General features: G+C 37.9%; 1 protein-coding gene across 1 annotated transcript in view; it reads left to right on the top strand.

Annotated features, from left to right (window-relative positions):
• Positions 1-15,121, top strand: part of PTPRK (protein tyrosine phosphatase receptor type K) — a 297,434-nt gene that overhangs the window by 210,389 nt on the left and 71,924 nt on the right. The window contains exons 9-11 of the mRNA XM_031066727.1: positions 5,020-5,129; positions 6,333-6,534; positions 9,426-9,531. Of these exons, the coding sequence (XP_030922587.1) occupies positions 5,020-5,129; positions 6,333-6,534; positions 9,426-9,531 (418 nt within the window). The remainder of the gene's footprint in view (positions 1-5,019; positions 5,130-6,332; positions 6,535-9,425; positions 9,532-15,121) is intronic.

The raw sequence follows: 15,121 nt of genomic DNA, 5'->3' as shown, positions 1-15,121 counted from the left end.
AGGAGTGAGTAACTGACTGGGTGGAGCTTAGTTGCTGGCTGGGCTTAAACTATGACACTGGGGCTGGAAAGGAAATGTCAAGGGGAGCGTGTACACCACTGTCAATATAAAATCAGGGGTTTTTTCCCAATAACATTCAATAGTATTTTTGTTCTTTACTACAATTAGTCTAACTTGAGGGATTTCCGAAGAAGTAATTTTTGTCACCACCTTTTCTTCAAATGCTCTTATGGTAAACACCAGTAAGAGTAGTTCTGGTTTTGGTTTTCCTTTCTAATAAACAAAATTTGCTTTTATTTAAAACTTAGTCTCCAGCTGTAGTAAAGTGTAAAGTAAAAATGGCAAATCCCTCAGAAGAAGCCAATGGAAAGGTGAACCATTTTAGTTTCTGGTAACATTTGAACAGTAGGAGAGATTGACTGTCACCATCTCCTGAAAATGAGCATCTACTTTGAGAGAAAGGCTGTAAGATTGCTGCTAATATGCTGCCCTTTTTGATTACAACAAAGAAATTTTTCCCAATATAACCCTACATTTTCCTGCACATAATTTTTGCCACACAGCATAGTAATTCTGTGCATGGCTTTCACAGAGTATAATAATAATAAAAATACTCTGTTTACATACAGTTTCATTACTTTGTAGCAGGAAAACTGAAGCAATATAAATTCATTTTTATAGTGGTTGGTGTCAGTTAATACATTGTTTTTCCAGAAGTAATGTATTGTAATATAAATTTCCTGTTAAGTCCATGTAGAACAACATTTAAGTGACACTATTTGTGAATAACAATTTATTTCTGACTGTGACATAATTTAATGCAAATATATTGGTCTAAAATGAATTGGTGTGATGTCAGATTGATGGTTTGTACTTTCATTATGCATAGTATTTATAAAGTCCATCATTCCACATGCATATAGAAGAAAAAATTATCAGCTATTGACTATATGAATATATAGTTTTATTAAAAGAGCTCTGGAGATGCATGTAAATCATGAAAGAAGAGCTTGTGTTGTTTGCACTATAAAACCTTGCTGAGATTCCCTTTGAATTTGTTTTATCTTACTTTTTCATATATATGCATTTTGTGTTTGTATACTGTTTTACTGTTTTACTTGATTTGGTTTGTTTTAGCTTAAATTCAAAATCTCTTCTGATATCCATATAGTTAAACCCACCTAAATTATTTCACTTCTTCAGAAAAGTGTAAATCCTGACTTGTTGGAAGTTTAGCATAGAATAATGCATGGAAAAGAAAGTGTGTTTACTGTTGCTGTCACTGAGAGATGGTGGGGTCACACTTCACAAGGTCAGCAGGTCAGAATCTTTTTTAAGAGTGGGTGTAGAGGCCAAAAGGTCTGAATTCTACTCGTCTAGCATCTACTTATACTTTTTGAATTATCCAGATGATTATGTTAAGTAACATACTTCACCTTAACACACTTGTAATAGTCTTGTGTATTTTGATTTAAGTGTAAACTGTCTGTAAGTCCCAAGGAAAGAGGGAGAGCTCATGTAGGAAAAGAATGGGAGCTGGGAAGTCAGCAAAAATGTGCTGTGGTGAGTGATGGAGCTTTTGGAAATGCTCACACAAGCCTGAAGAAAGCCTTTGCTGCTGTTTGTGAAGAGTTTTCTGGAAGCTATTATCAGCACACAGAGATGACATTTACCTGGCTAGTTTTGACCCAAGTCCTTGCTAAATATCATACAGAGGTGTATTGGGTCGGGCTGAGCTGGAGCGCCTTTTCCCTCAGCAGCCCTCAGAGTGCTGTGCTTTGCATTGGTGCCCAGGAAGGTGCTGATAGCACCCCGGGGTTCTGCTGCTGCTGCTGCTGGGCAGGGCTGGCACTGCGTCGGTGCTGACTCCCAACATTCTCCCCCCAGCAAGAGGCTGGGAGTGGGCAAGATCCTGGGAAGAGACACAGCCAGGCCAGCTGACCCAAATTACCCAAAGGGCTGTTCCATGCCATATGATGTCAGCTCAGATGTAAAAGCTAAGGGAGGGAGAAGGAATGGGGCAGAATTCTTTATTTTACAATTTTTGCATTCTGAAGCAACGACTGTACATGCTGGAGCCCTGTTTCCTGAGAAGTGGCTGAACACTGCTTACTGGTGGGAAGTAGAGATTAAATGTTGCCCTTTGCTTATGCATGTGCAAACTTTTGCTTTTTTGGATCTTTTTTCCCCTCTTTGGTAATCTGCCTTATCTCAGCCCACTAAATGTTTTCCATCTCATTTTCTCTCCTCTGTCCTGCTGGAAGGGGAGTGAGAGAGCAGCTTGCTGGGCACTTAGCATCCAGCCAAGGTCAATCCACTACAAAAGAGAAGGCTCTTAACACTCTTTTGGAAAGGTGAAGTTTAAGGAATTTCTGAGGTCTTTAGTCTTGCTGGGAGTTGCAGGGAATAGACAGCTAGGCTACCTACATGGAGAAATGTAGTTTGAGTCTTCAGGGTAGGGTTACCAACAGGTTACCTTGCTCCTTGTTCTTTTGTTGGTAGGGTTTGGGTTTTTTTGCTGATTTAGGGATTTTTTTACTAATTTTGGCCTTCTTTTAAATTTCAGTTTGTAACAAATACTGATCTAATAATAAAGACATAAAAGAACAAACAAAGATGCTAAGGAATTATTTTGACTAACCTGAAGATATTCTGTTCTTTAAACAAATTCTCTTGATCCTGCTTTTCTCTCTCTCCTCACTCCCTTTACCCTTTTGGTAAAGCAGTGCAATTAAAAGACATTTTTACTGTGGTTAAACTGGAAAATGGAAAGAAAAAAAAAAACTTCAGACCATCAAAATATTGAGTTCCCAAATTATTTAAGTTAATCCCTACATTAATTTTTATGAATTTGTGGGGATGGATGAGGTTTGTGGGAATTACTGTTCTCTTTCTTTAGATGCTTGCTCTCTTTTTCTTTATGATCTTTTTGAACTGGGCTGTTCATTGCTGTGATATCTTCTGTTCTCCTACCCTTCCCATGCCAGGGGGAAGAGAAGCATGGCACTAACTGGGATCACGTAATTCCAGTCACTTTTACATTGCTTCTGCTGCCTTAAGCATCAAACTTTGTATTGCAGGAGAAGAAAAGAGTCATGGAATGTGATGAGCCTAGAGGCGTCTCCCACCTTAGTGTTTAAACCAAAGGTGTAGGAGGATTTATGCAACCATCAAATGTAGAGCCCTACACCCAGTTTCAACTGAATATGAAACGTTTCTTTTTTAAAGCACTGCACAAAAAGTATTTTGCATGTTTTTGAGCAATCTTGTCTGTTTTCTTTTAACCTCACATACTTTGATGTGGTTTAATGTCAAATTTCATACACTGTGTACATGCCCTGGTGCTTACCTGTGTTCTTTCCCAAACACAGATGTACATGCACACACAAAAAATTGTGCATGCATCTCCCAAGGAAAATGTCATGTGGATCAGGGTATATTCATACCTCTTTTGAGATGTCAGGAAATACTGTAGGGTTTTCCCATGAAAATGAACCATTGCCCATAGGAAGTCTCTCAATGACACAAACAGCGCAGAGGGGCTGTCACTGCATGTCAGCCTTCATCCACTGCCTGGTATATCCTGGGACCCTGAAGAAAAGCACCAGACTTTAATTTTAGATAACTTCTCCTAAGCCTTCTTATGACAGTTAGATTAACATGTTCTGCAAAGCTCTCATCTATTTACTTCTGGGCTGTTTTAACTACTTAAATCTATTATTAATGTGCCAAGTTATGTTGCACTGAGGGTCAGATCATCATTTATAATTTGCATGTAGACTGAAATAAATTTCAGTGATGGGAAAGACCACTCCCTCTTTCCTGCTGCTAGCGCAGCACCTGAGGCTTCCTTTGATCCATTGGATTTTAATTTATTTTTGCTCTTTGTAAAACTTCAGTCTGCTTTGATAATGAATATTTAAGGAGTGTCATGCATAAGGCTCACTGAAAGTTGCATTGGAGAAAGTAGGCTTATTAGAAGGAGACAGAAATATATGTCAATATATTAAATAGAAATGACATTTTAGATTGAAAGACTGCAAATTTGAACAACTTTGTGTCTTTGAGGGGGAAGGTGTTTCATTGGGTTCAGAGTTTCTCCAGGCGGTCCCTTATGCTCACCTCCTTCTTTTAGCACATGTGTGTTCAAATCTTGGAGAGCTGCTCTGATAAAAAGGAATTGTATGTGTAGGTAAAAATATCTTGTAAGCTGTAATGGGAGATAACTAAATGCTCTTGCCTGGTGTTGATGGGATTACCAGGTGCTGTGAATCATTTGGGCAAAGAGGCCTGAGGTGACATTTCAGACTTGTTATTACTCCAGGGATATTGGTTCTGTTTAAAAAAAAAAAGAAAGTAGGGTCATCTTGGTGTTGTTCAGTTCAAAGCTTTGAAAACATCTCTTATTGGAAACATTTGAGGTAAGTAGTCTTGATCCTTCTGCACACGAGGAGGTCAAAGGCTGAAAGAAATGGCAGCTAAGCTTGGTTGCTTCCCTGTGTTCAGCCCTCTCTTTTAAATGAGGATTACTTTTAAAACAAGTTATAAGAAGATGTGATTGAAAACTGTTTTGTAAGAATTTCTCTCCTTTGGAAGAAGCTGTGTAACAGAAACTCTTCCTTGCCTTTGATTTTTTTCCATTTAAAAGAATTTTAGAGCCGTGTAGTCCTTGTCCTAAGATACGCTTATTACAGAATTCAGTGATGTTCCCTGAAGTTGTAATCTAGCTTGAACTGTTTCCCCTGGCTATATTATGAGACAATTTAACTTTGCATGGAGTTTTGAAAGCCATATGTGGGGATAACATTAATGTTTCAACTTCATGCTCTCTCTGCACTGCAAATGACAAAATACACTTTGAAGTGCTTTTTCACACACTCTACCATTGCCTTCTGCATGCAAATGAATATTAATAAAAATAGACCCATGCTCACTTTTGGTTTTAATAGGATGTTCTGTCATCTCTTTAGTTTTTCTGTCTCAAGTTTCCTATTTTTAAAACTTCCATTTTGTTTGTAGTGCCAGGCCCTATACCTGCCAAATCAGTGAAAGGAACTCCTTTTGAAGATAAGATCTTCCTCAACTGGAAGGAACCTGTGGATCCAAATGGCATCATTACTCAGTATGAGGTAATCATTAAACACATAACTAGCGTGTGATGGGGCTGGGGAGGTACATCAAGAGGGGTGGCTGACAGTGAGTGTTTATGCTCTTTAGGCAGCTATTCAATAGTATGCTCCTTTCATTTACTGAATACATGATTTTCTGTAGTGGTTAGATACTCAAAATTTGTAATTATTGTGCATTTGACTGTCCATTCCTGTCAAGTGCCTTAAATATCTTTTATTGTTACTACATACCATTCCAAAGCCATGACAGCCATGATCTGCAAAATTTTCTTCATTGGAAGCAAAGGTTACATGAAAAGTAAGGTGGTTATGAAATTTGGAGCAATATTTCTTTAAGCTTTATTAGATTTTTACATAACCTCCATATAAATTCTGTTTAAAGTGTATTTACTTTATGAGCCTTCTGGGGACCTCCGCAGGAGGTTGGCAGGTAACACAACCTGATTTGAGCAACAAACACCACACTTTCCAGCACTCTTCTTTTAAAGGAACAAAAGATATAACTTTGCATATTAGTGAATTATAGGACGGCAAACTAACAATCCAAACAAAAACCCTTAAAAATTATTTATTTATCTATTTATTTATTTACTTATTCATTTAATATAGACTAAATTCACGAGATAGTGTGAGTTAAACCAGGTGGGCAGCTCAACCCCACTCAGCCATTTGCTGACTTCCCCTCAGTGGAATGTAACAGTGAAATTTTCCATACATAAACTATGAAAAAGCAGTTTATAAATGAGATTAAAGCAGATAAATGCTTCCTTAATTTTTAGTTGGAAACAGATGCAAAAGGCAGTGGATTAACAGTGACATTAGCCCTGAGAGAGCAGCTACAGAGAAATCAAATTGTGAAACTCAAAGTGTTCCATGGTGATTCAATAACCAGCAAGGGAGTGTGTCATCCAACAGCAATTATGAAGGGTGCCTGCATAGCTTTTCAAGTAAGGCAAACTCTTCAGTAGTACACATGAAATCCTCACTGGTTTAGTGCTGGACTTGGCACTGTTGGGTTAATGGTTGGAATCAATCATCTTAAGGATCTTCTCCAACCTAAATGATCATGTGATTCTGTGGTATCCCCAAGATGAATGGATAGCTAGATGAGCATGTGTCTTTTGTTTCCTTTCCAGCCAAGCTAACCTAAATCCCTTGTGCCAAAACTTTTAAGAGTTGTTGCAAAAATTACTGTTTCCCCAGGTGAGCTATAGCAGTATACAGTCATTTGATCCCGCAGTTCCAGTGGCAGGACCTCCACAGACAGTATCCAAGCTGTGGAACAGCACACACCACGTCTTCTCTCACCTGCACCCTGGTACTACCTACCAGTTCTTCATACGTGCTAGCACTGTCAAAGGGTTTGGACCAGCAACTACCATCAATGTAACAACCAATATCTCAGGTAAAAACAAACAACAACATAAAGAAAAGACAGGGAAGGGGAGGGAGGAAATGTCTTTTGAATATTTTTGTGTGACTTGAGAAATTGTGAAATGCTTTAGAAAACCCCCACAAAAAATCCTACCATGTTAAGAAATTATGTTACTAAAAATGTTTCTGGATGTACTCACCACAGGGTAGCATACGTTCAGGGATAAATCCTTGCATAAGGTGAAAATTGCTCAGCTGTAGTTGTGAACTGTTTTTTCTGTGTAATCCAGTACTTTCATCCAAAGATTTTGAAGTGCTGTGTAAACCTTAATTAATTAGGCCTGTCAACACTCCACAGGTCACTAAGAACTGCATCTGTTTTGCAGGTTAGTAAAGTCAGGTGCAGAAAATTACTGACTTACTGAAGGTGACACTACTTAGCAGCACACAGCTGTAACGGGGTCAGGGAAGTTGAGACAATGTGTGAATTTCTTTTGCCAGATTCACATAGGCCTGCTTCCTTGTGCCTTTATTGATTTATTGCAGTGCACCAACTTTGACATTATTTGTCTTAATAATGCACTGTAAACTCTGGAAGACAATTATGTCAAATGAAATGTTTTGTCAAATTTCAATGTTATTCTCAAAAAATAAGATAGTGGCTTATGCAGTTGATAGTGGAAGATAAGTCAATGCTATATTCAGAGAAACTTGATTTTGTGACATGGTGACTTTAGAGCTTGGCAAAGATCAAAGAAGTCAGCCATTTATGTATTTAAACAACACAAAGCTGGGTATTTTCCTCATTAACTGTCATAATGAAACTCAGATTGTCCTCTAAAGAGAAGTTAATAATGTAAGAGAATGCACCTATGATTTTTGTGGGATACAGTTCACGTTGTCTCCTCACAGTACATGAAAACACACCCATAAATCAAAATGTGAGAAAATTCAAGGTAGAGCTCCTTCAATTATGTAGCAAACAAAATGCTGTAGTTGTCATTGCTAACTGGAACAGTTTGTGGAATTCCACCCCAGCACATAAGCACTAGCACTCCTCATACCCCTGTCCCTTCAAAACAGCACAACCAATGCACAAAACCCACCAAATGATATGTTCTCTTCTGTTTATGTAGCTATTAGATTGTTTTGGAGTCTGATATTTTACTCAGGTTGTTTTAAAGGTTTCTTCACAACAAATTCATAAATGTTCAGATATTATGGTGGTGTAGTTCATAAATTTTCAGATTTTATAATGATGTAGTCCTTGCATACTTGTCTTCTAACCTCTTTGTAGAAGGGAAAGAAAAGAGGTATATATCTTGCTAGCACGTCTGATATTTCAGTACTTTGAGGAAAAAAAAGTTCCTTGATCTGTTTGGATTATTTAGGACTACAGTGAATTCAGGCTTCTTCAGATATGCCCTCTTTTCCACATAGAAATTTTGGCAGTTTTGTCCAGAATCCAGTATAGCACAACTTTCTAGACAGAATATGTATCTTGTTAGTTGGGAAGATGTGGTTAATGCTAGGAAAGCTCAAAGGCAGGCTGTGAGACCCCTTGTATCTGACTTCAGCCTTTTCTTTCTATCTTGCTTTATGCTGAACTGTTGTCCAGCTCTACTCTGCATAACTGGTACTTTATATGGAGCGATGCATGTTTCAGAAAATGCTAACTTTAGTTTAATGAGGGCTGAAATTATTCCTTTAAACTAATCTTATAAGTGGTTACTGTGATTCTAGTGAACATGGTGTAAGCAGTAATTTTAAAATTACCATTAAATGAACATTAAGTCTATAAAATATTATTTCCTGAAGTAAGAGCAGGTTTTGCGTTCATCTAGGATCTAGGACTAATGAAGCAAGGCTTTTAATCTTTCAGAGCTCTTCTATCTATTGATATAGTACTGTAAAATTATTATGACTCAAATGATTCATGTCCTGATAGGAAACAAGTTTTTTTGAAAGTTCATTTTGAAATATACAGGTTTCATAAATGATTTTATAATGATACAGCCACATATTTTAAAAAAAACACAAACATGCAGATAGTTTTCAAACTTATGAAAAATTAGTAATTATTGGAAATCTATTCTTTTCTGATTCGCAGAAAATCCTGTTTCTTTCCTTGCACTGGGGCTGAAGTCAGCAACAGTATTACCAGCAAGGACTGTAACAGGCAGCAGATTAAAGGTGGATGGTTGAAGTAATTGCCAACACTAGCCATCCCACCCACAACAAATGCTGCTGCCGTGGAGGCGTGACAGTCTGACAGCCCATTAGTGAATCAATTCCTGAACTACTTCTGGTTTTGACTTTGATTTTGTTCTTTCATAGTGGTTTTGAAGCTGATTAACGAGCAGCTTGGCCATCCATTGATAGGAATGGGCATGGGAACGGATTCCCTGATCCAGTTCTAGCCCACAGATGCATATCTATATAAATCCAATTTTCCCACACACTGGTTGATATTGGCATTGTTTCCCATGATGTTCAAGAGGAAATATGAAAGGTTCTTAAATTGTTCAAGGCAGATGGTAGAAGCTGGGTCTTTGACATGGTGACTGTAGTTATTTGAAGGGTAGAAAAACTGCTGCAAAAAATGTGGATTTTATTGTAGTTTAGGGTTTCTTGTCAGTTACCTCCTCCCTCTATTTCTCTCCTTGAATAAAACTGTTTCAAGTTGAGAGATGTCATGATTTGATGGGAAGTGGTTAGGGATAGTGTTATCATTTGTTCATTAAATCCCATTCACGATGCAGTAAAAGGATGTGTCTGACTGGAAAAACTGTCTAAAAATACTCACATGGCTGATAAAGATTGTCTCTTTGTTCTATATCCAAGCAGTCACAACCTCATAAAAATACTAAATGTTTTTACTGATTTGTTTCTTGTTCTTTTCGTTCCCTCAACATTAATCAGCTCCCACTTTACCAGACTATGAAGGAGTGGATGCATCTCTCAATGAAACTGCTACTACAATAACTGTACTCTTGAGACCTGCACAGGCCAAAGGTGCACCTATCAGGTAAAAAAAAAAATCAAGAAGAGTTAAATTTTTAGTTGAATATTTGTTGTGTCACTGTATATAGAGCTGTTCATTTCTGAGTGACATTCATTTAACATCACTATTTTTTTTTCTTATCTACACCTAGCTTGCCAATAGATGTGTAATTAAAAAAATTCTGGGGTTGGCAGGGTTTTTTTTAAAACATACTCATGGCCTGAATCATTCAGCTACCTGACCTGTTTGATATAGGGTCCCCAGAACCACTTTCTAACCATTGTAATTTCATTTTACTTTCTCACAGTGCCTCTGAAATATGATGCTGAAAGGTGTTTGTCAGAAGGTAGATTTCAAAATAACACTTCCACTCCAGTGCTTCAAAGTCAGCTACTCTATAGCATACATGTGTGATTGGAAAATTGTAAGCTGTGGGGAAATGGGAGAATAATAGTGATGAATACAAACTATTTGACCTTTTTCTTCTGAGAGCGCTTCTTACTGGGATTCATGTAGCAAGCTATTAAATTTTATTTGGCATGTCCTCTAATCATATTAAAATGTTTCATTTATGTTAACTTTGAGGGGTCTTTCCCTTTCTGCTCTCTGTTGAGAGATAATTTAATTTTGTTTGCAAAGATTAGTCTACATCCTGATCTTTACTTCTACTTGTTAGTGTAAAATTTTTATGATATTATTTGATTCCATTTGTATTTTACTGATGTGGCTGCATCAGCAATATTCAGGGGCAGGGTTGACTAATTGGGGGTTAATTAGCTGCTTAGCATCAGAAGGTTTTCATGCTATTACCCTTGTGACATTTTAGAGAAACACAGGCTAACGCATTTCATTCTGTGGTACATTAAGTCTGCTATCAAGGCTCAGCTGATGCCAAGTCATGTGCCCAAGCCCTAAAAGCAGAGGAAAATTAACTGTCTCTTAACTCTGTTTCCATTGAGAGGAATGTATGTTTTACATGAATGTTGTGGGGGGTGAGTCACATACCTATATGCATTTTTATGTGCTTATCATAAAATCACTCTTATGATTGATATTATCAAGTTATTTATTTATATTCTATCATAGAAGATAATCCAGATTTGGATTATCCTTTATAGGAGGATAATCCAAATTATCCTTTATAGGAGATTTTCATGTGTTATGTTCAAAATTGTAATCCCACATATCATTCATTTCTGAGAAATTGCTCTGGGGCAAACCTAGGATTTTTGGGGAATAGGGCTGCTTTCAGTATAGGACTTGAATTCTTAAAATATGGATTTTTTAAAAATTAATTCCACGGAATCCAGACTTGTGGTGTGAAAATGCTCCCAAATCTGCAGGTGCTTAAACTTGCTTCACTACATGCCTTTGTAGATGCTTTTAAAAACTTTCAAGTGTCCTTCTGTTGTCCCTAATGAAGGCTGTCCTTGTTTCGGAAATGTGATATCTGTCTCTCATGTAATCCATGCCACATCCTTTCAGTCTTGTGTCTGGCCACCTGAGGGAGCTGAGACAGATTCTTGCCCAGAGCTTCCCTGCCGGACACCACTGGGATCTGCTGATGGCAGTGGCGCACATCATCTTTACAGCATCTGCTCCAGGGCACTCCTGTGCTGACAGCAGCAGGCTTCCACCTTCAATCCCACCACACATCTTCAGGGGGTCAGTCTTGGGTCCTGGGTTTCTCTCCTGGAAGGGTGGTTGTTTCTTGAACAGGTAGCATGATGAGATGTGGCTAGAGAATTACTCATGCGGCTAGACAATTACTCACCCTAGCTCAAGAAGGTCTGGTTTCTCTGCTCTGTACTTGCAGACGAGGAACTTGCTGCAGAGTAAACCTGCAGAGTAAACCTCACATTTATTCTGTCAGTTTTCCTCACAGCATCCTCAGTTCAGTGGTATGAGCTTGTCACTGATGCCTATGAAGATGGCAGAAAGGACCTATGTACTAAACGTTAATAGACGGTTTGATAGTGATGATTTCACAGAGTATTAATAACTGTTGTTTGTGTTCTCAAAAAAGCCTACTTCTTCCTTCCTTCCTTTCTGTCATCTTCCCTCTCCACTTGAGTTAACTTCTAAAACCTAACACCAAGTTTCTAACATCAAGAGGCCAAGGAAATAAGTCCTTTACCATAACCAGAGACTTGGGCTTTATTCTTAAAATCAACCAGGTGTTTTATTCCTTACTTGGAACAAGAAGCATTCTCCAGGGGAATGCAGAAGACATGGTGTTATTGCCTTTTCTGAAGTTATGCATTTTGCAGTCAGGTACTTTTCAGCAGCTTCTTAATAGGGAGATAAATGTAGCACACTGAAATGCTGAATTGATTCAATGCATTTTGCTAAACTTTATGATATATTTTAGTGAAGCTTCACTCCATCCATACTGCAATTTTGTTTCCTCTAGAAGCTGGATTACTGCCATAATGAGTGTTACTAGGTAGGTGGGGAAAAAATGGATCACCGTGCCTGCAGCTGTGATGGAATAGAAGGGACTCAGATGCTGTTCTTTATCCTGACTGTGAATAATACAGCTGGCTTCTTGAAAAGTTTTTTTTCTACTCAGTCCTGTAATCTCTGGAGCTGTAGATGGTCATTTCATTTCATATCAATAGGTTAATGTTAAAAAAATAAAATAATAGGAAAAGAAAAAAAAAATAGGAAAAAAGTTCAGTCTGATACTCTTTTGCTTTTACAAATGGATTTATGCCATGATCAGATTTCCATCATAGCCTCCCAATCAGCACAGCCCCTCAGCAAGCAGATGTTCCTTATCTTAAGTATAATCTCTGTGCAGTATTTCTTTAAGACACTGCCTGGCTGCCCTAGTTGTCACAATTTTAACATGGCTCTAATCATACCTCCACTGTCAGGTTTTATTGTGCAATCCCTAGAATTCTTTATGGCCTCCTGGAGTTTAAAAACAAAATTACAAACCAGAAATGCAAAGGGAGACAAAGCTGCATGGCTCAGGCTCACTTTGAAGCGTGTGTAGTTTCACCATCAATCTTGTGGATGAGGTTCCAGTCAGTAGAATCAATGGTGCTTTGGTGATTCATTTGAAGATGTGATTTGTTGCTGTATTTTTTCCTGAAGGTTCCTAACTGACTACCAGAAAAACAATTTTTTGCTTTCAAATCCTACTGCAGATAAGGATTACAAAGAATGTACATCAGAATCAGAGTAAATTTTTAATGATTAAATTTTTTTTATTTGATTGTTAAAGTGCTTTTCTTGTACTTCCTTAAAATAAATTAGGGTGTTTTCATTTTGCAGCAAGATTAATTAAGGGCGCCATGGCAGGGAGCAACTAAAACAATCACTGTCAATTAGAATTCCAAGAGCTGGGACTGAAACTCGGTCTTGTCATTCAGTCAGTCTGGTGCTTGTCAAAGGAGAGGAAGATGTATCTCCACTACACACATAGAAAGAAATGTCTAGCAGGTATTTAAAGTCTAGTCAGAATAGGGCTAAAGTATGAACAACATTCACCACTGCTATATCTCTTTGGATCCTGAATTTTTAGGCAGGGATAAAAAGGAAGATGTTGTCAGAGACCTCCTTCACCTGTTTGCAATTGTCTTGGTCAATAGCAAGGTACTGTATGGGTTCTCTTAAATTAACTAAAAAAGGTTTTGTCATGAGAAATAATTTCTTCATGGAAAATTTCAGCTGAGGAGCTCTTCAGCTGCTGTATCTTCAAAATTTCTCTGCTTACCTGGCTCTCTCAGACAACTCTTCGGCCTGTATGATTGTGATGACTTATGTAGCAGGTCCTGAAATTTTTATTACTCTTCAGAATAGCTCAGAATTTATTTTAGTCATCAAGAAGAAGGAACACTGTCATCTAAGCTTTCCACTCCTCTCTTTTTATTTCCCTATTTTAATCCTTCTTTGCTGTATGGAAAGACGAGGAAAAAATTCTATTGTAGGAATTCCCTCAACTCCTGTCATAGAAAAGCTCTCTCAATAACTGAATTCTCACCAGCACAAAAAAGAAAAAAAGTATAGAAAATCTAAGATAATTGAAGCTAGGATTAGTTATGTGTAAGGACACAGGGATAAGCAGAGTACATAGTTACATTTTCACTAATACCTGAGATCAAAACACATTTGCAGCCAGTGAACACCCCACTTTTCAAGCTGCAAATTTAGCTTTGGCTTGTTTAGTTATATGTTACAGCAGGGTGTCCTTTCCGAACATTGTTGTGTGCACACAGAGTAACAGTGCTGCTCTGGAGCCGCTGCAGTGTTTTGTAAATGGCTTTAAACAGATGGTATCACAAAGGGCCCAGAGGTAAACTACTGTATTCCTCCATGTCTTGTTAGCTCATAATGCTGTATGAACAATACTGCCAGAGCATCTATCTGAAGAGGATTGGCAAATCTTTTATTTAAATGTACTTAGTGAAAAAAAGTATACTGAGTGAAAAAAAAATTACATTAAAAAAAAATAAAGCTTTGTTGGAGACTTAAAACCGTTTCTGTCATTTGCTATATTTTCTATTCTGTAAGTGTAGATGACTACGGTATGTATATCTAGGTCTTATTTTCCACATATTGTAGCTTTTCATATGTAGGGGTCCAAAAAGCATTTTTGGAATATATTTTGTAGAAATTAATTTAGTTGAAAGTTTTTCAGGATTGTCACATTTTATTGTGGTCTTATGCTTAAAATTTTGCCATACCTTTTATATCTCATTCAAAAATCAGTGTTCTTTTAAAGAAGGATATAAAAAGAAACTTTTAACCTGTTTGATTCTCATGCCCTTCATGTTTGATCTTTCGCCTCCAAAGAGAGTTGATCCTTAAAAAGGAGATGTGCCTTAAAATGAGGATACCCCATTTCTCCCTTATTCTGTAAAATGGAGAGGGGAAGAGGGGTTGATTTGCTAGCTGTGATGTGTCTCATTTTCAGAGCTGTGTGACAAACCAGGCTGTTCCAGGGGACTGCTGCCTCTGTCACATGCAGGCATTGCACTGTCCTTCCCCTGTCCCTGCTGGCTTTCTCCTTTGAAGCTCCCAGGGTGTCATAGACAAGTTTCCTGCTCTTCTGTCGCTTCTGAGAGCAGAATTTGTGTTTGTCCCAGACCACTGGCAGCTGATGAGAGAAGACTGCAGAATTCAGGCAGCAGAGACATGGTGTTTGTGTCCCAGGGCTCTTCAGCTGGTTGTCTGCCCAATTCTGAAACAGTGTTTTTACCCTGCTTGGGTCCAGAGCCAGGCCAGGGAGGGAATGAAAGCCAGTAGTCATTTCTTACCTTGGGACATTAAAATATTTTTCATCCTGTCAAGTTTTTAAAATATCAATGCTTTGGAGGTTTTTTGCTAGTACATTTATTTTGAGGCATAAAGAAATATGCTGGATATACAGGGGTTTTGTCTGAGTGATTTGTTGGTACAGTCCCCATTAACTGGAGATGGTTAATACATAGAGGCTACCACAGAAGGTGATGTATAACTGAGCTCAGTTCATGGTCAGTTTATGCGAAATAAATATCCCCAGGTCTAACTTTTTTTTTCTTTTTACATTCTTCTTTCTACCTGGACTTTCAAAACTGAGATGACTTTCTATATTCTTCTTGGGCACATTGAAATGGAGGAAAGA

This window comes from Geospiza fortis, unplaced genomic scaffold (genome assembly GCF_000277835.1).
Source record: "Geospiza fortis unplaced genomic scaffold, GeoFor_1.0 scaffold98, whole genome shotgun sequence".
NCBI classification, from domain to species: domain Eukaryota; kingdom Metazoa; phylum Chordata; class Aves; order Passeriformes; family Thraupidae; genus Geospiza; species Geospiza fortis.
The sequence above is the reverse complement of the archived record's forward strand: the minus strand, read 5'-3'. Positions and strand labels throughout refer to the sequence as shown.